The sequence below is a fragment of the Dermacentor albipictus genome, chromosome 1, assembly GCF_038994185.2.
Source record: "Dermacentor albipictus isolate Rhodes 1998 colony chromosome 1, USDA_Dalb.pri_finalv2, whole genome shotgun sequence".
NCBI lineage: Eukaryota > Metazoa > Arthropoda > Arachnida > Ixodida > Ixodidae > Dermacentor > Dermacentor albipictus.
The window spans coordinates 380444216-380470758 of NC_091821.1; the positions used below are offsets into that span (position 1 = coordinate 380444216).

The 26543-nt window shown below is 45.0% G+C and overlaps 1 protein-coding gene across 1 annotated transcript in view; it reads right to left on the reverse strand.

Annotated features, from left to right (window-relative positions):
• Nucleotides 1-5124: 5124 nt before the first annotated feature.
• Nucleotides 5125-26543, reverse strand: part of U2af50 (U2 small nuclear riboprotein auxiliary factor 50) — a 65659-nt gene continuing 44240 nt past the window's right edge. Inside the window, exons 7-11 of the mRNA XM_065429749.2 lie at nt 16988-17067; nt 7919-8041; nt 6567-6656; nt 6228-6458; nt 5125-5912 (exon numbers count right to left, since the gene is read on the reverse strand). Coding sequence (XP_065285821.2) covers nt 5781-5912; nt 6228-6458; nt 6567-6656; nt 7919-8041; nt 16988-17067 — 656 coding nt within the window. The 3' untranslated portion in view covers nt 5125-5780. The remainder of the gene's footprint in view (nt 5913-6227; nt 6459-6566; nt 6657-7918; nt 8042-16987; nt 17068-26543) is intronic.

Below are 26543 nucleotides of genomic sequence, written 5' to 3' on the forward strand. Positions count from 1 at the left end.
GGTTTTCACGAAGAAAAGCTACAAATGTGCGAATATGTACAGCCATGACACCCAGTTGCCGTCGTAGTAGTACGCAACGACGCCGGCAGCACGAACCCTCAGCAGCAGGTCACGTTCATCAGTGCGTAAATCGCTGAAGTCGAGCCCAGCATCGCGAGCCAATGTGTCGTTGTCAGGGTCGTCCATTGCAACGAGCGTCAAAGTTGGCGTCATAAAATAAAGAACCAGCTTATCGTCACGCGCTTTCCCTTCCGCTAGCCACCATAGTTCTGCTTTCGCGCTACTGTCGGCTCTGTCTTGGCTCTGTTTCTGGCCACGCGTTTGCGTTTTGCGCAGAAAAGCCGTAGCGCCGTCTGCGGGAGCCGTTTTACTCACCGACGGGGCAACGCCACTATGAGACCATGACGTCAATACTCCTCGATCGGAGAGCGGGCGACTTGAACTGCGCTAAAGGTACGCGGACGCTCCAGAACGCATTTTCTCTTAAAATAAGTCTCTTCTTCGCATGAAACGAGCGTTTCGAGGTTTCTGGGATGATATTTCAACAGTCCACGTTGACTTAATATTAACATTTAGTGTCCCTTTAACGCCCGCTTCACCTCCGCCACGGGTCGGGCGGAGGTGATGGAGTACTTAAAGGGACACTAAAGCGAAACAATAAATCAGTTTAGACTAATTAAGCATTGTTTGAGAATCCTGCAGGCAGTCATTAAAAATAGTTTTATTATTAGATGAGAAAATGAAGGTCCAAGTACCAGTATTTGAATTTCGCGCCGAAATCCCAGCGTCGGTACGTCAGCCTGACGTCAGGGATTCCAAAGTATGTTTTCGCATTTGGGCCGCGTTGGCTGAATAAATGTTTTAAAACTTGCCATGTTTAATATTTGGTTCCTTTAGAACACAATGTGGTCAATATGTACCGCTATATATAATTAGTAGACCCTAGAAGATGCCATCAAAATCCAAGACATCACCTCCCCAAAGGTGTAGGAACTTATGTAGGCGTCGCCACCCGTATTTCGTTCTTGCGCTTTTTCTGGCTTACCAAACGTCTTATCGTTGTAAGAGTGGTGTTTTTGGTGTTGTATAACGGTAATTATCGATGTAGAAGAAATAATTTTTCACTTTAGTTTCTCTTTAACGCCCACTTCACCTAACGCCCGCGGATCGGGCCGGCATTGCATTATCTTCGGGATCGGCCCTCGTAAGAGAAATTGTTGGTCTATACGCGCAGACGCGATCCACCCCAGATCCTAGCCATAGACAGCTTCTCTGTAAAACGGATATCGCAGTTCTGTAGCCTGTACATGTGTTAAAGCAACTGAAACGGGCAAATATGATCTAAGAGTTTACAGCTCAATGGGAAATTGTTACAATATTTAGGAAGGCTTTTTGCTAATGTCCCACTCACAAATCATTCTTAATACAGAAAGGTGAATAATACATCAATTCTGTCCGCTTTAGATGTGTCAATAGGTGCAACTTATTTTTTTTCTGCTGTTGCCGAGTTACTAACTGTTCGTTTTCTTCAATTTTGCGATTTCTAGCATTATTTGTAAAAAAAAAGCAAATGAGCAAAACAATTTCTCCTTTTCCACGTATTTAAATAGCAGCTTCGGAGTTAAAATTTTCTCTTGAAGGGGCACTAAATAGAAACATTACATCAGTTTAAGAACTTTAGACTGTTAGGATCGGCCTGCAGGGGTACTGCTCTGCAAAGCTATTTCAGCCCGCTGCACGTTGTTAATGGCCAGCTGCAGTGCAGGATTGCCACCCACTTACGACTATGAAGGCAACATCTCGGCGCTGTTAAGAATGGCCAGCTGCAGTGCAAGATTGCCACCCGCTTACGACTATGACGGCAACATACCGGGAGCTTCGCCGCCAACTTCTAGCCACAGCTTGACTAAATCGACTTTGTGACGGAATGAGTTCGGCGGGCCAACTATTCCCAAACTCTCCAACGCGCTACCCGGAACGGCTCCGAGTTCTACGGGGCCCGTCTGACGTCGGCTCCGGACATTCGAACGTGTGTGCCTTTGTGTGCGTAGGCCGTCCTGCGGGAGGCGGCTAGTTTGCGCCGACGAAACGAACGTTCGCCGCCTTGTATGGCCGGAGGACCGAGTGTTTAAAACTGCTGTTGTGCGGATGCTTGACACACTTCTCTTGAGCAGTCATGTTAGATCGATGTACTTTCTCAAACAGTCATGTTAGACTAATATAAATATTGTAAATAAACCCATATTCCTCGTTCTCGACGAGAAGCAGTCCTTCCCTTCATCAACGTCCTCAGCGTGGATAAGTTGGACGACGGCATGGGCCAGCTACTTTCTAATTCATGCCGGACTCCAATCTTGACAACGGATCACGAGCGACGCGATTGAGCCACCAATCCTGACAACGTGCTTCGATCGACCCGCGGTGCTGGCCCCCTTCGGAGAACCACCGAGGACGACAGCGCTAATCCACCATGAGCCTCGTTCGGAGAATCGGTGACGGCAGCAGGGCGGGCCACGTTTGGCGCCCAATGTATTGTTGATTGATTTGCCGGGTCTTCATGGTCTCTCTCGGCAGCAAGAAGAGCTTCCCTAAAAAAAAGGGTGCGTTGCGGTACGTGGGCCCCAGGATTTGTCCAGTCTGCTGACACTCGTGGCGACTACAGGAGAAAGGCAGTTCTGGAATTCAGAGAGGCGCAAGACAATGGGCAAACGGCGGCCGCGCTGCGGGGGTCGGCTCGGGGAACCGACGCACCTTTCAAGACTCGACAATGGACAACCGCCGGGTCGACTGCGTTGCCGTTTGACGCTGCGAATCAGCGGTGAACTGACGTTTTTCCCTCACCTAGGGAACTAGGGACCAATTGAGTGTTTATAAGCAGCTGTTGTCGGCTGCTAGAGGGTGCTCGTCGTCGTGCATGTGCTCGTCATCGTACTCGTGAGCTGTATGCTCGTCTTGCGTGCTCCATTTGGGAGCCACGCTAGACTGTCGAATGTATCCCTTGTTTAAAATGTAAATACTGTAAATAAACCCTGTACGCCTAGTTCCTCCCAAGTTCCTCTCTACGACCTACAACCCCTTCATATGGTGGCAGCAGCGAGATCGTCCAACTTCTACAACTGTATGCCAGCGGTGGGATCGTCCGACAACTCTTACAAGACTGATACAGTATTCTTTAAAAAACTTTATAGTTTTAAAAAGTTCAGGGTGGCCCACCCCCAAACATAAAGTTGATCCACCACCTAATTTCAAGTTGGGCTGTCCCAAAATTGCAGTTAGCCCAACCTCAAATTTGAAGTTGGCCAATGCCAAATTCCAGTTGGCCTACCCGTACTCAAGCTTCCTCGTGTATTTTCTGAGTCATATGTATCCTTATGAGTATATTTCCTGGAAATTTTTTGTTGGTTTAAATTCTTTCTTATCACTTACAAAGCTACCGATAATCTACATTTACACTACATAACGATTAAATGTCAGAAAATTATGCATTCTTGTGCAGGTACAAGGCATTACACTTTTCCGGTGACGGAGCTGGAGTATTCGCCAAAGGATGTTTACGCAATAAACGAAACTAATCATTAAAACGATTTTATAATCAGAAAAAATAAATATATCCCATATTACTACAGCTAAATTGTCTTACCGGAAATGAAATATTTGTGTAAGATAAAACAAATATTTTTTGCGCAATTTTTCACCGGGGAACCGAAAATGCACTCGAGTGCCGCGCGTATTCCGCGGCTGCCTATATGCTGGGCCCGCCGCCCTCTTTTGGCCCCGGCAATATGGTCGTCAGTGGCTTACTCGTTCCCTTGAACGGCTGCAGCAGCTGCCACTCCAGAAGTTTTAGTATATAACCTCTTTGGTGACGAACGATTTACTGCACTCCGGCGAACAAGCGTTACAATCTGTTCCTTTACGACCAGGGCCAATCCTGAAGACTGCAAGTCACTTAGCGTCTCGAAACTGCCACAGGAAAAGGACAGGGGAAGGTAGGCCAATCCCCCCCAAAGGCAGATGTAGTGTGACGATGCGTCTGAAAGTGCTATCTGCCACATGACAGCATGGGGAAAATTAAGCCCTCTCACTATAAGCAATGTGTTGCTATGCGACGAGACATACGCGAAATAGAGTTACACGTTCCATTCCTGCATTCTGGGACCAATGAAAGCTGGGGCGCACGCTTGCCCTTGCTTTCTAATGCAAACTGTTGCACGCGCCAGTTACCTCAAAGGGCTGGTTGACATTGATTTGATTTCATTTGTTGCAAAATAAATGCAGCACAGTTAGCTTACCAGCAGAGGGGTAGCACTGGTGCACCTCATAAAGAAAAGGATAGAAATAAAGTCACTACAGTCTGGCACAGTCACATGATAGTCATCGAAAGTCGCAGCAGGCCGAGAAGTCCAAGGAGTATGCACTCTCCCGGCCGCGTGGTACTATACATTAGCGCTCCTCAAGTATTGTCTCGCGGTAAGAAATTAATGTGCATCTTGAAGTGGCATGCATAGGTTTTCTCTTGCCAGCATGTGTGGCGGCTGTGCCAGGCGGGTGTGTGAGCACTACTGGTGCGCATCTGAAACAATGTGACACTCTCCAAGCAATTGAAGCCTCTTGTAATCCACAGTTTTTTGCCAAGAGGCCTGGTGCGAGGGATGCAAAATGGCTGCTAACCACGCTGTTAAGCTCTCCAGGATCGTCAGGCAAAGTTACTACTAGTGTAGTAGTTTTCTTTACTTCTTTTTTGCTAGTGAATGCCTCAGCTTTAATATAGGCTTTCATAATCACAAAATGACACTTGTTAAAATTTTAGTTACTTCAATTTTAGTTACATATGATATTGCTGGCACAATGATGATTGTGGAACAAAATTAAATATGCACCTGCAGCTATCTGAATATGTAGATGCTTTTAAATTGGTCATGCTACATCTTCAGCCACAATGATTACTGAGAACTGTTTTCAAGTAAAAGTAACATCAATTACATACGATGGCAATAATTGCAGAAGGTCATGTGCAATGCAAATATGCGCTAGTATATTTCATAGTTCCTCTTGTGCAACAGAGCTTGTGTGCTGCACAAGCTGTGCTGAAGTTTCCCAACAAGCAATGCTCACAAGACAAACTTTACAGCAGCTTCTCTTTATTTCATGATGGTAGAGGACACGGCTACACAAGTATGAAAGCGTTTGGCGAATCACTTCAAAAAAAATGGGAAGGAGCGTGCTGTAGCACAGAGTGTGTAGTGATGAAAACAATTGTAGTTTTATCCAATTGGTTAGAAGCACATGTGAAGAGCTCCCTTTTCTTTAGAACACACACAGGCTGATCCAACATTCATGCAAGCTTGCCGACAGCTGTATGCCTGGCAGCTTTAGATCACGTATTACCTCCAATGAGGACAATGATGATGAAAACGAAATGAATTACCCCATCTGTCCACACCAAGCTAAGGTTCTGGGGCTGAGGTGTCCACACTGTTCACAACTGTAGGACAAAACGCACAATGATCACCAAAGAAAAGATCCAGGATTAGAAACAAATGTGCCGTAAGAAAAGGAATAGTACATCCAGTTTGGGAAAACACAGAAGCTTGGCTAAAACCTGCATGGCACAGGACAGCCAGCAGTGCCATCTTCAAAGCAATGACTCCTTATGGGCATGAGCTACAGGGTTGCACTTTAGAATACATGCCCACAAGAGTGCAGCAGAAACAGAATATGCAGCGACAGATGAAGATGGCAGGGGGTAGAGACCAAGCTGCAGTTACCAGGTTGCTTGCTCAGAATTCTCGACGGTGGTACTTGTCCGGGTCGAAGTAGGATGTTACAACCACACGGTTGCTGAATTTGCGTCCCGTCAAGCTCTGCTGTGCCTTCTGGCAGTCGATGACAGAATTGAACTCCACATAAGCCTGGAATAACACATGAAGGGACACCATATACATAGTGAAACCCAAGCTTTATATTCTCCTGGCTAGGCTAACAAACCACAGCGCTGCTAGACTGTGGACTGCATGCTACAGCTTTAAGTGTCTCCAAAGTGCACAAGCAAGGTCATAGCTGTGCAAGGCACTTGCTTTGCAATGTCTAAAGCTTTCACTTTGTCTTGCCACTCTGAGAAACGCGACATCACTTTTGAATGCAAACAAAAACTCTGTCCAGAAAAATGTGGTGCTGCTGCTTCAACAAGAAAAATGCAGATGTGCCTGGGCCAAAGGGAAACTCACCTTTCCACAACCAGGTACTTCTACACCATCAATTGGCCGGGGTATCTCAATGCTTTTGACGACGCCGTACTTGTTACACTCCTCATGAATGTCTTCAAGGATGTCCTCATACTCCTCTTCATCTTTCAGCTCTTCAGGGCACACAAGGTTCATGAGGCATAGCACTTCTGTTGGAGGGCCTGCGCCGCCCTGTAGTTGCAAACCTGGTACCTGAATCTGTACTGGGGCTTGCTGCAATAAAAGTAACATTGAAAATGTTATAGTGAAGTTTAAGTGTGTTTGCTCTACCGAGCATTCAAGGGGAAATCATAGAAATGAGAGTACAATTTTCAAACTCACATTCATTTGACTGTTCTTTGCGCCGACACTTGCCCTTTGCACTATCAGTTTCTTATCACCAAGCTGCATTCCATTGAGTCCCATAATTGCCTGGAATGTGAGTACACAACAATCCACTGTAATGCTAACTCACTGACTATGACAGCATCAATAAAGAGATAACTCACAAATAAGTGAATACCAGGCCAGGACCCCGCTACAAGTACTCAAGGCATCCAAAGTTTCCAGCCTTGTAGTGGCCATGTGTACAGGAGGCGTAGGCAACAATATAGCAAGCACGCATCCACCCTCTAACGCTGACAGTCTGAAATCAGCCCTATGATTGCCACCATGCCATGCTACTGGCCACTATATTATGCCTGATGTCCTTAAGCAACATAGATTAACCCTTACACTATGCTCGTTTTGTGTTGTAAGTGCACTCCCTGCCTCTCCTGAAGAAACTTGTGCAAATCTGCACCCTACTCCCACCGACACCGCGATGCTTTGGTCAGAACTCTCAGCCGGCGCCTCAGTTCCGGCTGTGAAGGAACACGAGGATAAAAGTTGGACGACGCATGCTCGAGGCCCAAGCTTGGCACGCGCAGTGTTGCTCTGGAAGCCTGCCACACTGGTCACCACAGCCGCCACTGGGCTCGCCGCCTTCGCCCTTCTACCGAAAAATAAGTGCAGAGTTGACAGCACAGCTCTTACTCCGCTGTCACGTTCTCCTACAGTGGTGACGCGGAAGTAGGTGCTTTGCATCGAGCAACACGGTGTCACGGCTACCTGGCTGGAGCCCCAGTTCAGCCCACCAGTACCACCATTCCAGTCAAGCTATTACTGGCGCATGGTTTGCGCAGTTGGCGAGTCACATACTCCTACAATGTCATCTGTGAAGAGGGCGGGTTAAATTTGTGGCAGAAAGTGGAGCATACAACCTCGGTGCTCTGTCCGTTTTAGGAAAGCAGCCATGGCTATTCAGCGCGACAGCTTCATCCGCATTTTGGAAACCAAAATTTATGAACTGTTGATTAATTCTGGTTCAGATGAAAGCGATGACAAGGCACCAGCTTCTATGCAGCATGAAATGTCCCCTGAAGCAACACACACATACAAAACCTGGCAGGGGGTGAGCAGTCAGAAAAAAGAAATGGCAGTCAAAGCACTAAATGAGTTTTCACATGGAGATGCTATCTCTAGGTCTTCAAGATGTGTGAAAAATGTTGCTGAGGTATTAAGCGCACCGCCGATCAACAGGTCACACATTGAAGAAACTGCAAACTTCCAATGACCACAGTGCACATGCTTTCACTGGAATGTGGGCTGTACAAAGGGTAATAGAAAGCTAGAGGGAGCTGCAGTGTACACACCTGGTCTGTAGTAGCAACCTCCACATACTCGCAAAATGCATAGCCTTTGGAGAGTCCAGTAGCGCTGTCTTTCACAAGATTGAATGCACGCAGCTGTCCAAATGACATCAAAAGCTCCCTGACCTGTAGAATTAAAAAAAAAAAAAGGAGCAAGGAAAGGTGTGGTAAAAAGAAAGTGGACATAAGTAAACAACAAATCATTCTGGTACAGCATTAACTGCCCCACTCAATGCTGAAGGAATTATTGCTCCTTTTAGAAAACATAAAGCTTCTTAAAAAATGCACTGCTGCATGTAATATCAAGAAGGCACACTGTACTTAAATTTTAGGCAACCTACATACATAAAGATAAAAAAAGGTTTGTAATCTGATGCACGTGAATTACAATTTGGAGGCAGTACTGCAGTGGAAACCTGATCAATTAATCACTATCAGTAATTCTGAACAAGCACAATTTTGCATAATGCAATGCACTACTATGCTAGCAAAGAATAAACTCCTTCAGTTCATTTGCTTCATATGCAGCATGGAGTGCACGTGTTTATGTTCTTAAAGTAACAGGTCCCACAGAGCTGCTAGTGCTCTCTTGACAGCAAGCAAGCTACAACACTGATAACTGCTAATGCAATGAAAATGTTGCCAGGTGTGTGGTGTGCAGCTAAGAGCCATGCATTTGACTAGGCAGCTGATTATTTGCTTGCCCCAGAATTAAACAAACTCTAGTAAACTTTGTCATTTCTACTTTGACTCCACGTACAAAACACCAACTGTTGCAAGCATTAGCCAGCAAGCCAATGCTGGCAGCCTGTTCCAAATGCATGCTGCATTTGGAACAGGCTGCAGTTAAGAGATCCTGAAGCAGCAACCACGTTTGACATGTTTTCAGTATATTTCTGGGGTGGAAGTGCCCGATGCCAGTTTTGCAGCATGCAAACAGAAGTACTGTAATCCCAGCCAAAGTGTGCGGTTACTCTAGGGAGTTTTATATGTACTAAGATCACTAGAGTGAAATCACCATGGGAAGGCATCATGGATACCACAAATTTCTTACCGAGTTGGCATGAACTAGTTAAGAGAATGCATTGCAGCCTCGTTAATTGCTCTTTGTGGCTCAAGTGTGTTGTTGCGTATTGGCCACATGTTTCTCGAGAGCAGTTTATGAGTTATGTTGACAAGTTCTCTTATTACATAATTTCTGGCACATAATTTAATTTTTTTGTGTATGTGTGCCACTAAATCTAGAAATGCATGATACGTAACACTCATCACGTGTAACTTTTTTTTTTCTTATTTCAAACAATTACTTTTGCAACCTTCCGAAAATAATCAAATGGTAGAGACAGAGGCTAAAAGAGACTAATTATTTCACTAACACAAATATGTGGTGGATGAGCTTTAAAGAGCTAATGTAAGAATCCATCAGTCGTTCAAAGCCAAAAGGATGAAGTTTAGGCACATTTGATGTACTGCCTATTATTATCATGCTGGCTGGACAGCAATACCGAAAATTTTGCTTAGGTATTCCTAGTAAAAAGTGTGGGTTACAGACCATAACAGATACCCTGTAGTACATGCTTTGGCTGTCACAGCAGCGTTGGTTATCGCACACTACAAAATGTACATGCTGACATTGGGCAATTTCACACTGAAAATGTGCTCGAAATGAGTTTCACGTGGCGGACTTAAGAATGCCACTTCTTAAATGCAGCGAAAGCGTACATAACGAAGTACATATAGACGCAAAAAAAAAAAAAATCCACTCCAATCCAAATGCTAGTTTTCAAAACAACAGACTGCTGTAATTTTTTCTGCTCTTATCATGAAATTCTCAATGCAACACAGCTCTGTTCTTTATATACATGACTGCAACTCTTGCAAATGCTGTAAGCCATTTTGTTGCTACAGCTGCTCTCACAGAAAATTCTATCATTTCAAGCATTTATAGAATAATTTATTCATGGCAAGCATGAAGTTGGCATCTGTAAAACACATTACTGAACAGTTACAGTGCAGGCCAGAAGGCACATGTTTTTTTTTTTTCTTCTCCAACTGCTGCTGTGTTTCAACTTCAATATGGGTTCATGTCATTGGTAAGGCTATATGGTCTAACCTTGTTCTCGAGAATATGCTAAAGATGGCAAAAATACGTTGCAAAATGTTAACTTATTTCAACTGCCAGCCTTACTTCTTTTCTGTTAGAAGTGGAAAAAAATTTGTTCATAAAGTACATATGTGTCATAAAGCAACGCAGTAAGCAATAACAATGATGCGAGCAAAGCTGGTGCCGTTCTCTGGTTACACTAGCTGCAGCAATAACTAAATGTGGCTTCTGAAACCAATAGAGCATGATACTTGCACACAAGAGTGACAGATTGTATGCATTCTGCACTAAGTGTTATGTTTACAGGTTTTCAGCAATTAGAGCCAACATTGACTGCAATGACTTCAAGGAGTGCAAGAGCTGGGGAGACAGAAAATCGAAGGAAGGCAAAGGCAAGTGTGCACAGTGTTAACTGAAAAATAACATGTTGCAAGGAAGTGCAGACTGGAGATCTGCTACCAATGCGTGAGCATGTGGACAGCACTACAGTTGTGTGCAATATGAGGGGTAGTGCATTAGTGTCAGCAAAGCGTAGAAGCACCCACTCCCTCACAACTTTGGTTTCATGATGAGATGTGATTGTAACCGCAGAGTTAGGTCTCAATTCATGAACTCTCAATAAGTTCACATTTATAATTTTTTTTAAAAACTGATACCAATTCAAAGTGTGTGCGTGTGTGTTGAGCAGGACTCCTCTACACATCACAGAAACCAGTGATGGTGGTCCTGTGGCATTGCAAACTACTGATGCACAGGTGAGTCATCCTGGTTTGGTGGTCGTAAGCCACACTGATTGTTTCACAGAAACCTGTGTGCACTATGCCATTGAGGAGGTTAATAGGGAAAAGAAGGTGAAGGGTGATTTGTGTTCCGAGAGAAGTGACAGAAGAGGACGAGTCCTCTGCTGTCAAAAATGACAGCTCCACTTGGTGCACATTTCGAAATGGTCACATTAAAATACAATAGGATTAATGACTTGGTTCACATCCCAGTAAGCAAAGCATTACAACGTGGTTACAAAATCAACAACTATCCAGTAAAGAAAACGAGAAAAAACTTGAATGTATTTTCTTTTAAAGTGTCCCTGTGCAGGCAGGCACTGAAAATATGACAATTTAGCTTGTCCTTTACTTTGTCTGCCCTTTAGTGTTGACTTTTTTTAAGGTCAAGTCAACATTAAGAAACAACAAATTTATTTTGTTGTTTCAGCCAGGGACTTAAACTAGAATAGCCCTATTTGTCTGGCTCGGTCAATGTGAACACAAACATCACGTTGGGCATGGCCATGCCTTAGATCTTTACTACCTGGCAGCCACCCATGTTAGTGGCTATAGTGCATCATCTGACATTGTTGGATGCTATAGCTACAGGCATGTTCCGTCATCGCTAACAGGAAATGCATTGTGTCACCAGTGCTGCATTCCTGCACAGCTCGTGTGACAAGAAATGTGAGGTGCTGAAGCACCAGAACGGAGGGGCCCACATTCCCATGCACCATGAGCCACATTGGGAGCAATACCTAATCTGGCCAGTAACACAAGTGGCGCTCAGAAAAATTCACAGATGGTACACTGCTGGCCACATGATCACACAATGTTAAACACATCTGAGGCCTGCACTTGAGGTGCAACCATGACATTTCCCACAAGATGAACAGAGGGAAGGCAAGAAAGTGGAAGTGAAAAATAGTGAGGGGGGCTTGTAGCAAAGAGCTAGGAAGAGATACTACATAATGCAATGGTCTTTGTTGCATGCCAACACCTGGCAACTGGTTGCTTCACGTTTCAGCTAAGGCACCACTTCCCAGAAAAACAGGGCCCCATGCTCTGACTCCATTCCCACAGGCACTCGTCACTGCAGCTTGCAGCTGCAGCTCACTTCTACTGACAGTGCAAAACTGTCACCAAGCCAAATCAGCAGAATCATATGGTACATTTTCACTTCTTTTTCTAACAGCTCGGTCTATATCTGTCCATAAAATTGGTGAGACAAACATTTCAAAATTGGTGCACATGGACAAATGGCAAGAATTGAGGTCTGCAGGCATTCTGTTGTTGACGTAGAATGCTGACCCTGAACCAACAAATCTGAATTAATATAACTAGTGTTGTGAAAAGGTTGGATGGTTTGTGCTTTGCCTTGTCGATTGTCCTGGCAATATATTACACCCTCAATTGTGTTCTCGCTTTTTTTCGGTACATGAGCAGATCACGTCTTTCTGCTTGCCTCATCATTACTCGTATGTGGAACATAAAATTCTACAAAACTAAGATGACATATGTCTTGCGTATGACTGCACTGAGAAGTTCTAGGGCCTCTCTAGATGAAAATAGCCTCTATAACCTGAACTAGCTTTGCAGCTCTCCTGCAATTGTCCTTAATTACCGTGTGACTAATGCTAGGTGATGGGTGGGCAAAAGATATTAAGTGCACTTCCATGGCAACCTCCTGCTAAGGTCTGAATACAGATAAGGCCTGCCCACTAACAGTTCATGGCATATTGTTAATTTCTGCCAAATTTTGCACACCTTAATTTATTTCTTTCACCCTTACTCCTGGAGTTCAAAAATCAAATCCTACTGCTTGAGCAGGGTGGGAAAAATGGCATTACATTATTTCAGTATACAAAGCAACAGTCAAACTGGGCAAAAACAAATAAAGTGGACACGCAAAGTGCTGACTTCCAACTACTTTTATGTATACAACTGTTGTATACATTCATGTGCAAATAAATATAGCTAGAAGCCAGCACTTCGTCTACTCCGTTTATTTGTCCGCGCCTAATTGTCCACTGCTCTGTATTGTGAAATCACAAAAATGTGCATTGCTTTGGCAAGCAAATGCCGCACAGAGCTAGAATTACTAGCCTACCCCCAAACCTTTCAAACAAGTATCCTTTACTATTGATATTTCTGCAAAATTTCTATAAGGTGAGCAAGAAGAAGGCCTGTGAATGCTCGAAGAAACAGATATAGCCTTTGGCAGCTATTGTAAAGTATTCTGTCAACAGTTTTACCAATGACAATCAACCGGATAAAAAATCTGAGCCCACCTTGCCATTTTATGCTCCCATATTTCTGCAGCTGGATCACGAAATATTGTCCACTCCATCTTTTCATTAAATTTTTTACTTTAATTCTAACCTTTTAAAAAAAAAATACGGTTCACAACATTATGAAAATTTTAAAATATCCAGTCACTGACATTCATTTCAACGCAACCTGTCTAGGCACAATTTTGGCAATGAGAGGGAGCAATTGTTGCGGGGAATGAGTCAGAGCATTCACCCATACTGGCAGCCCTTGTAAACCGCGATTTTACACCAAACGTAGGTAAGTGTACTTCTCATTCCTTACACAGGCTGGCAACACACTTGCTGCTTGAAAGATTGCCAGCTGCATAGCCTCTATGCCTGCCATAATCAAAAGTGCCCCTCAATTGGCGACTACGGCCTTGAACACTGCAAGCAGCCCACAACAAATGCAGCATTGCCCCACTAATGTTACTACACAGATCTAATACACGTCACCTGCCCTCCATGCTATTGCAGCTCCAAAAGATTGCCATAGAGCGCATTTTAAGAGGTGATCTCTTTTTAAGAAAAAAAAGAAACATCTGCCTATTAAAGAGCAGCTTGTCTTACATGAATTTGCAGCCTTTGCATCTACCCCTAAAATAGATGGTGCACACTGGCATGCACATTTGTCGGGGCGCAAAATGAGTGTAAGGGCTCCTGCCATACAAGACAACAAAATGGCCACCACTGTTGGGAAATACAGTCAAATCTTGATGTAACAAACATCGATTTAACAAATTATCAGATATAATAAAGCAAATATCAAATTTAATTGGTCGTGCTTCATTCCGATGGCGCATTCTACTGCTATAACAAAATGAAAAACGTGGTATCGAACTCACTATCAGTTATAGTGACAGAAATTTTTGTTTTGGGTGCCTCAAAATATATATTCTGGTAATAAAGAATGTCAAATACAATCAGGGACAGATTTTTCAGACTTACACAATTACCGGAATTTCCCTGAGTTACTCACCCTTCCCCTAGCACAAACATAATAATAACTGAAATTTCAGGCATCGCACAACGTTCCGGCCATGAAGCGCAGGCATGACGCAGCAAACATAATGGCCATAAACAATGTTGCCGTCATGTCGACTAGCACAATCTGGCAGTACTAGTGTGTGAAGTTATTTCTGAGTGCTATAAGTGCACATTTACTTTCTTTTTCCGGGTATTGTAATTGGGAGCGTGGCTTATACGAGGATGCAGGTTATATGCAGTAAAATATAATATTATTGCTTCAGTGCTTTGCACTGGCACAGCAAGATACAGATGGGCCATCAAAATCTGTAATGATGTTATGCTGAGCCGTTGAGAGCACCCCGCTTGCATTTCTTTTGTGTAAATGTGATAGCGATTTTTTTCTGCCAATCTCTGCATGTAAATTTATGACAAATGTTGGAAGTAAGGAAGCTACTGTTGTGGCTGACGCAACTTTGTTACACGGTTACACTGGTGCATTTTCAGTGGTTGTGTCAGACTGAAGCAAAAAAGAATATATATCATAACAAATGCTGTTGCTTTGGTCTGAGAGGGTTGTTTGGAATACACTTCTTTGCCAATACAGTAGTGCTGGCTGAACTGATGCCGAGTGTGACAGGGCTTTGAAGAAATTTCCCAAGGACTGCGAAAACGAAAAGCCCCGTTCTGGCCCCTCGTTAGCTACAAGGCGCAGAAGGCAACGGAGGGCAGGTTCGGTGCAACCCTGGCGATGCAGCAACCACGCGACAGTGTGCCTTAGAAATAACATCATGCCAGGCGCCAACTTGGCAGTCCTGACAGCAAGCGTACTCGACGGCATCGCCGTCTGTGCCACCACCGTTGCTTCGTCCTGTAAAGAGGCCGTCCCGACGAGAGCATAGCTTAAACTTGCCTGCCAGGGGCCTCACAATTAGTGGCGGGGGGGAAGAGCAAGTTGTGTGCGACTCGAGATTTGGTTTAGCAACTACGAAGAGGTAATCACCCTCCCAACCTTTGCTACGAAATCCAAAAAAAGAATGGGGGAGGAAAAAAAGAGAAAAAAAGAAGGAGGTGAATGAGTACAGGTTTTTTCCAATCACGAGAACTAGCACTATTAACTAAGGCGCTTGGCTACACACACACACACACACACACACACATACAAGTATACATGCACAGGTATTGCAAAAGACAACTCCCACATTTGAAATCATAGGGCTTTTTACCTTGGAAACATATCAACACAATATCTCTGTTTACCAATCAGATTCTCAAACTTTTCAGTGATCTGGCTGCCAATGCAAGACATTAAGTCACACAATGAGTGCACTCAAGGCCACCACTGTGAGAACATGATATCTTGCTACTGGTCAGACATCACACATCCTTCCATGCCTGCTCTGGAAGTTTGCATGAAAAGTGCCAAGTGCACATGCAGCTGCTCTTCCAGCGATTACGAGGTGCATGCTCACATATCCTCCCAAAAGTCCCATGGGCAATTGTGCCCAGAGAGCCACCATTGGAAAGATCTAGGTTTATGTGGTTGGCAAAGTCCCTCAATGCTTAAGGTCTGCCCTCACTTAATTAAACAAATATGGCCAAACCATGACAAATGCAATTTAGTATCAGCTGGCAACTATCTCTTGGAAGAAGTGCCTCAGTAAAAATCATGACAGTTCCATTAGGATTTGCCACATTTAGCATGATAAGAGACCCTTGGGGCAGCATACCAGTGAATTGTATACTATATAACATGCACAGGTTGCAAAAAAACTAGCAGAAAAATCGTTGTGTGCATATGGCTAGACCTAAAGATATAAAGAGCAAAATATTTCTTGAAAGAAGTTGTTTGAAGAGCTTCTGTAGTATGTAGCACTTCAGTTGGCTACTTGCCATGCCGGCCTACATGTAGAAAAACTGCGCAAAAGACTGTCTCAATGACTGTGGTAAAACTGCAATTCTAAATCACAACCAATGCTCAACTTCTCGCACTACATGACAGTGTGGTTACTAGCACCTTTTGCCTACTTCCCTTAGAGAATTAGAAAGCACTCGAAGCAGGAGCGCACTTAGCGCATTGCTGCAAATTTTTTAAATATTCAATTACACTGATGTCCCTGCCTACAGAGCAAGCAATACATGCACGCAAGTATCTTGTGCCCATAGTGTAAGCCTATGCATCACATACTTAACGCAGTTTCATTACTATCCACTGGTAACCAAGCCATCACCAACAAACAGGTCCACATGGATCAAACCTTGCATACTTACATTTCAGCATTACACCAAAATCCACAGTCTTTATATAATAAGAATGGCAAAGAAGCCTGATGCCCACTTAAAAGCCTTGCGCAAAATGCAAAATTACATCACAAAACAAGAAAGCAAGGACATCATATTTCAAGCTGAGTCAAAACAACAAAAACAGGAGGTCACCATTAAATAAGCAAAATAACAATGCTAGGACATGAACAACATTGTGAGCTACCACTGTCAGATAAGAAAGTCCAGCCACTGCAAATTTTTAGCACGTGAAAGACCCATCATATGAAATAACACCTAGTGTGAAAGCATGTTTCTTCCTTGCCACCTTCTACACTTCTAGACTTCTACATGAAAGTGATAAGTCAAAATGCACTTTGAAATAAGGAAGGGTGACAAGCTGCTGTATAAATTCCCATGCTCTAGGTAACAATTTCTTTTGGCACAATTTTTGCATGCCCACAGTGAAAGTAACTGAAAGGTGGCAAAAATGAGCGCACCATCTTGTGCACGCATACAAATCTGTAGCAACAAAACGGCAACAGCCATGAGCACGCAGTTAATGTTACAATAATTATTGCTCTCCAACTTAATTTACAGAAAAGTGAAACAACATGAAACACAAGGATAGAGAGAGAGAGAAAAACGAAACTGATGGCAACCATACCTGGTCTTCGTTTAGATAGTTCGGCAATCCCCCAATGAATATTTTATGAGGTGAGTCTTGCACTACCGTTGAAATAACACCTGAAAGAGAACCCAAATCCAGTTGTCTCCCTCCCTAACCCACCAGAGAGTTCCTGGGGAGGAATGGAAAGGACGAAAGGCACAAGAAAGGAGCACGGTGGAAAGAAACTGAAAGAAGGTAAAGCAACATAATACAGAAACAAGTTTAAGCTTGGCGTGCTGAGCCGAACAGTGCAAGGGCACCTTACGAGCCTACGGCTGCTAGCAATGAAAAATTAGAAGCAATAAACAAACATAATGCCAACATTCTGGCCTCCTACAAGGATTGTTGACAGGTTTTTATAGAATATGCGGTAGAAAAAGGTCACATAACACGCTGACATGAAAGTTACATTCTATACAGGGCCGATCAGTTTTCTGGGCACACAACTGGCTTTTCACATTGAATGGGTATCTGGTGGTCCTGCCGAGATAAAATTTAATGTGCCAAGATGCTGCTTGAGACTTGCCAGATGCACTCTCTCATATGGTAAGATAAGATGTACACTTTCCAATGGCTGTAAGAATGGTGCAGGGAAAAATAAAAAAAACGAAGAAAGAGGGAGAGAAAGAGAAACTGCGTTTGTCCAGAGACTCCACTGATGCGGGGCTCGGACCTGAAGGCTTCTAATGCCCCCTTTTTACCTAAAACTGTGCGGAAAAAAAAAAGGAGAAAAAGGAAGATTCCAATTTTACAATGGATTAAAGACAAATTACCAATAACAAAAAAAAATTTTTGCAAACATCACAGAACACTAGTCTGCTTCACAAACATCAGCTACATTTAAAAAAAGTAATCATATGTCCCACTGAATACTAATACAGCCGAACCTTGGTACAACGGAGACACATACTACATGGTAATACTTTCATTATATCTGAAATTCACTGTTAGTGCACACGCTGATGCTACTACAAAGAAAGCAATCAGGTCTACACAGAGCAACAGAAGCGTGATGCTTCCCAATAGCCAAAAAAGGGGTTTCCAAACAATTTTGATGGCTCGGCAGTGCACTGTCGCACCAATTCACTGCATATGCACAATGATAAATTACAAACATGCTATGCAGTCATTAATATGCAACACCACGATATCAGAATGATCACATGGAATAAGCACATTGCTTGTTAGCTCTGGCCCAGCCACATCGTTGTCCTAACTGTGCATGCACATTCAGAATGAGCTGCTTCAAGTAGTTCTTGCTGAGTATGTGACAGTTTTGCCATTAGGATATATATCTTGAGTTGCAAGTGAACAAGTACAGTAGAACCTCGCTCATATCTTTTGTAAATGTATTATGTACTGGGAAGACGCACTACCGGAAGTTGCTAAAAAAATGCGGCAGCATTGATTGTAGTTGGTATCTATGTAGGGTGAAGCGCTGCGTGAATCCGAGACGGCAACACACGGTGGTCTTGTGGGGCCCGAGTGGAGAGGTGCGTTGTTTTTTTCCCAACACATTGTGGGGCGGATCTAGTTGGTGGGGCTTGAGTGAGCCATGATGCCTGCTGTCATTTTAAAACAGCGATTTGAAACCAAAATGAAATTGACTTGTAATACAATGCCGCCAGAGCAAGATGCTTATCACAATTAGGTGGTAGAGGTAGCTGTGAATGGCAACATACAACAACTTGCATGGAGATTACCTGCTACCGGTATACGAAACGGAGTGCGTGGTGGCACGTTCATGTGGTGACAAGGATGGGTGAGTAATGAAGAGAAGCTGCAGTTGCAGGTGCACCTTTTCTTGTTTACATGCGGTCTAGCGGCCGGAAAACATCACACTATCCCAGTTTGGCAATATATAAAACGTTCATGCTGAATGATTGTGTTTTCTGGGAACGCATTAGCCTCCCAAAACAGAAGTGTAACTTTATTGGGTCATACTTCCCGATCTAGATAGCGAAGTATGTTAGTGCTGAGAAATTGCATGAAACGGGATTGTATCAACGAGGTTCTACTGCGTTCACTTTAGATTTTGCATTATGGTTCCATTACAGCATAAAATATTCTATAAAATAAACAAGGCCAACCAAATTGTAGATATACTTGTATATATGATCTATACTGTGTTTGTAATACCAAAGTTCGACTGTTTCAACCATCAACATCCTGAAATTTTGTTCACTGGCTATTAACATTAATTAGACCAGGAAAAACAAAAATACAAAACACTACTTTCAATTTCTACTGCCGGCATTAAAGCATGTATGAAGCACTCAAATGCATCAAGAAATTGTCACAAATGAGCTCTCAGCATGATATGATCGTCTAGACAATGTGTTTCACTTAACACAGACACATTACCCTAGCAATATGAAAACATACGGTGCAATTCACCTGCTACAACACTAAAGAAATTCTATCGACATGACTCTGCATTAATATGCTCAACAGAAATAACCATGTTGTCTTTAAAGAGTGCACATTTTTTGATAACCCAGTTATGTCTATCTAAAACTGCTCAAATTGCAGCATTTGTCAATGCTTCAAAGTGATGTTATCTGTCGCCAGAACCTGTTAGCAGGGCCCCCCATGTCATGCTTGGCACTCCGAAGCTTAGTGAGCAGCACTGCATCCCTCAATCTCTGGGACTTTGGTGAAAAGAAAGTTGTACAGGTGAACCTCAAACACTGAAGACAATGATTGAATCAATCTAAACCGAGACTGCTTTTCTAAGAACATCAATTTGTTCCAAGACATCACTAGGTGCAGAAAAAATTGTGACTGCATTGCAGAATAATTTTTCTGCAATTCAGACTGCTTCTGATAAATGGAGTGACTTGCATACAAATCCTAAGCACAGCGGGGGATTTTGAAGGCCATGTTCTACCAGGTGCTGCCCCGCTAATTACTTTAATTGTGTGAGAGTGGTGTCCTCTCTCACAAACAATGACAGCAAAACAGTACAAAGTCATCAGTCTAAAAAAAAGGAGACAACACCAGAGTTCTTGTGCAGTAGAATTTAATAAAATTACGAATAAATTAGTTTTTTTTTCATCTTAAAATGAAATAGTACAGCTTTCTCATAATCAATGCTTCACTACAATTTACCAATTATAAATTGGATATGACAAAGCATTTTCGTAGTGGAGGTGCCAGTCCTATCCTATCAGTTGTTTTTTTTTCACACAAAAGCTCTATTGTCAGTAAAAGTGATCGTCAGCACATGTCGGAGCCCTGGCCACTGGTATTTGAATAAATTGCCCTTAGCATGCTTTTAATAAAATATAAAATATCCTGTCTTGACACAGTTGAAAAACATGCATGCATATTTTAGTCATAAAGGAAAATAGTTTGCATCAAATGTTCAACTTCAAGGGACCCTAAACCACCTTTTGGGCCTGGTGAAACAACATAGTCCGCGGGTAGCGTATGCTGCTGTGAACATCTCAGCCAAGTTTTACTGTCGTATGCGGCGCATAGAGCTCGCAAGCAGAGTGTTATGTCACCTTTCTCTCAAATGCTCTCTTTTCAACAGAAGCCTGCTGCTCATTCTTTTCCGCGCGCATTATTTCGTAATAAAGCGGATTCCCATAGGCAGCTGCTGGTACTGGTAATTGCGGTCGGCTACGTGACGTAGGTACCGTGGCTGCCGCGGGGTGCCGCCACGAGTCCATTGGCTAAGCACACTGCAGCTCGCTGAGGACAATTGCGTTTGGCTTACGTTTAGCACATCACAGACATCAAAATGAGAAGTCGTGGCATCCACGTTAACATTCAAAATTAAATTTGAACTGTGTGCCACGGAGACATTTAGAAGGCGGAGCATTGTGGGCATGCCCCATTCTGCCGCAACCTGCGCAGTATGAGGCATTATAGAAAGAATGGGAGCACAACAGAGGCCGTGTCTGATAGCCAATAACTCCGCTTCTGCTGAACACATTGAAGTACTTTTTGAGGCAAAGTATTTCTGAAATAGCCTATTTTCACTTCAAATGCCTTTCTCCACTTTGATAAAAAGTGGTTCAGGGCCCCTTTAACAAGGTCCTAATATACTCTGTGCCTGCAGAGTATGTGTGTGTCTGTGTGTGCCTTCAGTGAAGAAAAAAAAAAAAAACACACCCTTGAGGTTAACGCAGACACAGCTAGGCTAGTATCCATCGTTCAGCTACCACGAAACTCTCACAAGGTGCATTCCCTTCATATCAAACATTGAAGCACCTTTTGTAACCTAGACAGTATAAAAACTAGGAGGGAATGCTTATGAATTCTTGCTGCCCAACATATGATGAAAGATGTTCGTCTTTGCTACCTCCAGCAAGCCTAACAAATATGATTTTATATTTTTTTTGTGTTGAGTCTTCTTGCCATCGGCAGCCACACTACTAGAGCATGCGCAAGTACCAGCTTTTATTACGGCTTTGTAGACAACCGAGAGACAGAAGTACAGCATTAGCTGTTAGTGATCGTACTGTGCTATCTGATGGTGAGTATGAGCAACTAATGTGGCACATGGTGACTTGACTTTCTCCCGTAGGTTACCTGTGTGCTATCATGCATCAAGTTCATAGCATACGAAATACCGAATGGCATGCTCTATGGTGAAATTATCACCAAAGTTTCCTCCAAGACTTTATCTGCAATATGCTTAATAACAAGGCTGCAGCCACCAGCAGTGTGCTAGGAATTTTCAGAGTTCTTTAGACTTCTGAATAGAGTCCCACTTAGGCAAAATTTCCGATTTTACAATGTGTTTCACTCAAAGCAGAACCTTTTTGCATTGAGGTTTGACTATGCAGGGGCCCCACTATGCTGCCAGACGACAGGACCTGTCACATGCACAGTGATTTTGCAACATTTGACAAGGATTACGCTTTATGGTGAAAGAAACCTGTAATACTTTTGACCCATATCACATGAAGCAGATCTAATAGGGAACTGGCTGGGACAAAGCAGTACTTGTGTATATACAGTAGAACCTCGTTAATACGTTTAGTAAAAAAAATGTGAGAAAGAAACTAAATTAACAAGGAAAATCGACCATCCGAAGTCACTAAAAATGTGGCATTCTCTACAGCAGCTGACATCAAAGTAAGGCGAAGTGTTGAGCAAATCGTTGCAGCATGAAACAAGACGCCAACACGCGCTGGGCTGGTGGGGCCGGAGCGGCCAGAGATGCACATTGTTGATTTCCCGGCTTCCCCAAGCTTACGCTTCCACTGCTGGAATTCGGCCTGTGTCAGCAACTCCTATATGTGCGTCATCCTGATAGGAAGTTTTGAGGTGCCCAATTCATGAGATTGCTGTTGCAGCAAGAGACATACGACCACGAGAGCGTTGTTACGAACTTCCAACCGGTGCCACCAGTGTTACGACATCCAACCGGTGCCGCCAGTGTTACGAACTTCCAACCGGTGCCACCAGTGTTCCAAACTTGTACCGCTGCACCACGATTACGGCTTTGTGGTCCCGTAGCGCTCGTCACCCGTTTCGTGACAGAGCGTTGGTAGCGATGACTCCGAGCCTGGCGTCGATGAGAATAACAAAAGGGACTTTATACATTATATACAGGTTATCATACAGGACATGAACGGGTCGGCACTGGGGCCGAGTGCTCACAACAAACGCGACTGTTCTCGCACGACGACGTCCGGCGAAAACGCGTTACACATCTCACCCCAGTCGGGAGCGACACTCTCTCCCGGTGGGGTCGGCAGATCCTGTTTTCGAGCGGCGTGTCGCTGCTTTTATAATCCCCGAGGCCCATTGTCACTCAACCGGCCCAATACAAAGTCAGCTCACGACGGTCGTCCGAGGGGTCCAACCAGCGACCGCGCTGGCCACCCGGTTCAAAGTTCGCGCGCGCGGTGACCTCCAGGCAAGGGAGGTGCGGCGCCGGGCCGTCTGGCACACGCGGACACGTCTAAACACGCTGCTCGCCGAGGCTTCTCCCGCACGACGGCGCAGCATCTTGTCTTGTGAAGGGAGAATTATGGCGCTCGCAGGATAGATTCCGCATCTTGCAGATTCGGAATCCGGGCTTGTGGTAATGGCACAACAGCATCCCCGCCCTCAGATAAGGCGCCGGGAAGACGAGCTGCCTCCACGTGGCTCGGATGCCAGGCGCGCACGTTCGTCAGGCTCGTCCAAGTTCACGTCCAGTGTCGGGACGCCAGGTAACATCACGTGCCCAGGTCCGACTCGCCAGGACAGGAGCTCTGCTCACCACGTCGTCGCCAAGGCACCTTGGCCAGCTCCGCTCGGGTCGTTCCTAAGACCTTGCTTCTCGCCACTGGTCCCGCTTGGTCGTTCTGCAGCTTGCAAAATCGACCGGCAAAAGGCAACACCCAACACGAACAAGTGCCCTCTGTCTCCCGTCAAACACCAGACAAAGCCATAATTCAAATCAACCTAATTAATCGCTATCCCCTTTTTCTCCCGCTGCAACAAGAGGCAGGTGTACGATCTAGCACACAAGGCTCAAATAATCAGTTTTCAAATCAACAACACACCAAAATAGAAACAATTATTAATCAGCAATAATAATTACAAATAGAATGGTCCCCTTGAAATCGCTTTGGACCGAAAACATACTTCTGAGGAAGCAAATGAGGTCATTCATTTTTCCCGGCGATATTTTCGCGGAATCTGAAGCTGCTTATATTTGCGACCCTGCTTATCCGTGTAGCGGCGGTACAATAAGCCAGGTTCCTTGCCAAATGAAACCCCCTTTTTTTCCACTCCCCGTTTGACGCTCTTCCTCAGATCGGCTAATGAACAATCTTCCTGTCGCTCGCGAATCAGACTTTTTCTTTCAACTGCAGCCTGCTCCTGCCGGCTGGCGGAAACCGGAGCGAGTGTGGAGCCCGCGTCGCCTAATTGCGGCGTCGAGTCTATATCGCGGCTAGCACTGCACGCGTCACTCCCACTCACTTCCAGGACCCGCTCGTCTAGGCCAGCCTCCGAGCTCTGCCTCTCTCGTGACTGCTCGCCACTCAAGTTACCGTGATCGGTCCGTGTGCCGCACCGCCTTTCGCTCACCGACGCTAAGTCAAGTTCCCTCGACAGCGGGCGCGCTTTGGTTCGCGTGGGGGCCATGTACGCCACGTCGGCAAAGAATGATTTGCCCTGATCCCTCAGCAGCTGCTCCGAGCTATTTGAGAAGAGGTAGGAAAATTGCTCCGGGAGGGCGGCTGACACAGCGGCTTCGGTGTTAAGTTTCCCAAATTCTCCTTCAATGCTAACCGTTGCGATCGGTAAACAGACACTCTCCTTCTCGGCCACTTGCCGTATCCTAACGCACTCTCCCGTAAAATCCCTCGAGGAGACGAAAGACGGGTGAACAACGTCCATAGTTGCTGCAGAGTCCCGCAGTGCTCGGCACTTCTTGCCGTTTACCTTAATTTCCTGCACATAGGGCTCCAATAGACGTATGTTTTTGTGAGTTTCCTGTACCGTTGCAAAAGCAATTCTCTCTGGGCAGCTTGCAGCGATGTGCCCTTGCTTTTTGCAATTGTAGCAGGTTAACGGTCTCCGTTTTTCAAAAGAACGCGTCATTTCGTTTCGCTGTTTCGGACCATCGTCATCATTCTGAGATGCATTCTGTCCATCCCTTACAGTTTCTTTGGGAAGGGACTCGTCGTCCCGAAACTCGCGACGCGTGATTTCCTTCCGTTCGTCGGGCTTCCCGTAAAACCCATCTCTTCTATCTGCTTTTTCTATGCGCACTGCCTTGCTGTGCAAGCTGCGGCGGGTGTAATACTCTTCCGCTAACTCTGCTGCCTTGTTTAGCTTAACCTCCTTTAGCCTATCTTGCAGCCAGAGCCGGACATCCTCATCAATGCAACGGTAGAACTGCTCCAACGCGATGCATTCGACAATTTTGTCGCGGTCGTCGTAAACCTCTTCGCCCTTCAGCCATTCCACCAAGTCGGCTTTTAGACGAAACGCGAAGTCAACATTCGACTCCTTACCCTTTTTTGCATACCGGAACCTCTGCCGGAAAGCTTCGGGCGACAATTTGTACTTCCGCAGTAGCGCTTCCTTCACATCACTGTAGCTCTCAAACGCCTCTTTCGATAAGCAAGTTATTACGTCTGATGCCTCCCCAGGAAGCAACGCTAACAGATTCTGTGCCCAAAGGGATCGCTCAATGCTATTCCGTTCACACACGTGCTCAAATTTCACGAGGTATTTGGCCATATCCTCTCCGACGACAAAGGGTGGAAGTTGATCGCGTATTCTGGGAACATTAGAAGTGAGACTAGGCGCCGGCGAGTTATTTCGGTTCTCCAACTCTTTCATTTTAAGCTCGTGCTCACGAATCTCTCTCCTTTCCTCCTTTTCCTCCTCGCGACGTTGCTGTTCTCTCCTTTCCTCCTCTTCGCGACGTTCCTGTTCTCTCCTTTCCTCCCTTTCCCGTCGTTCATTGATATCCGCCCAGGCCTCAGCGGCCTCCTCAGCCGTTACGTCCCCAGTCCTCATGACCTCAAGGATCGCATTCTTTCTTTTGGTTGAGCCCAACTCAATGCCCAACTCCTCACAAATTTCGAGAAGTTCCTTCACCTTGTACTTCTCCATCGTTCACACTGTCCTCCTGCTGTTTACCCTTTTTGAATATACCTGCCGTACGCTACTATAACACTACTAGTAAGACATATGCAAGTATATCACACACTGCCCTGTTTACCCCCTCAGCATCCCCTGGTTTTCAAAACACTCTTACTAGGCTTGAAACACACAAGGTTATCACAATGCAACACCAAATCCTTCCCTAAGCTACTATAACCTGTGTCAGAGAAAGTCTGGTGTTTGAGGTAAACTTCAGGCACTCACCGCGCCGAGGTAGCTGATGCCGGTCAATCCCACCGCTGCCACCAGTGTTACGAACTTCCAACCGGTGCCACCAGTGTTACGACATCCAACCGGTGCCGCCAGTGTTACGAACTTCCAACCGGTGCCACCAGTGTTCCGAACTTGTACCGCTGCACCACGATTACGGCTTTGTGGTCCCGTAGCGCTCGTCACCCGTTTCGTGACAGAGCGTTGGTAGCGATGACTCCGAGCCTGGCGTCGATGAGAATAACAAAAGGGACTTTATACATTATATACAGGTTATCATACAGGACATGAACGGGTCGGCACTGGGGCCGAGTGCTCACAACAAACGCGACTGTTCTCGCACGACGACGTCCGGCGAAAACGCGTTACACATCTCACCCCAGTCGGGAGCGACACTCTCTCCCGGTGGGGTCGGCAGATCCTGTTTTCGAGCGGCGTGTCGCTGCTTTTATAATCCCCGAGGCCCATTGTCACTCAACCGGCCCAATACAAAGTCAGCACACGACGGTCGTCCGAGGGGTCCAACCAGCGACCGCGCTGGCCACCCGGTTCAAAGTTCGCGCGCGCGGTGACCTCCAGGCAAGGGAGGTGCGGCGCCGGGCCGTCTGGCACACGCGGACACGTCTAAACACGCTGCTCGCCGAGGCTTCTCCCGCACGACGGCGCAGCATCTTGTCTTGTGAAGGGAGAATTATGGCGCTCGCAGGATAGA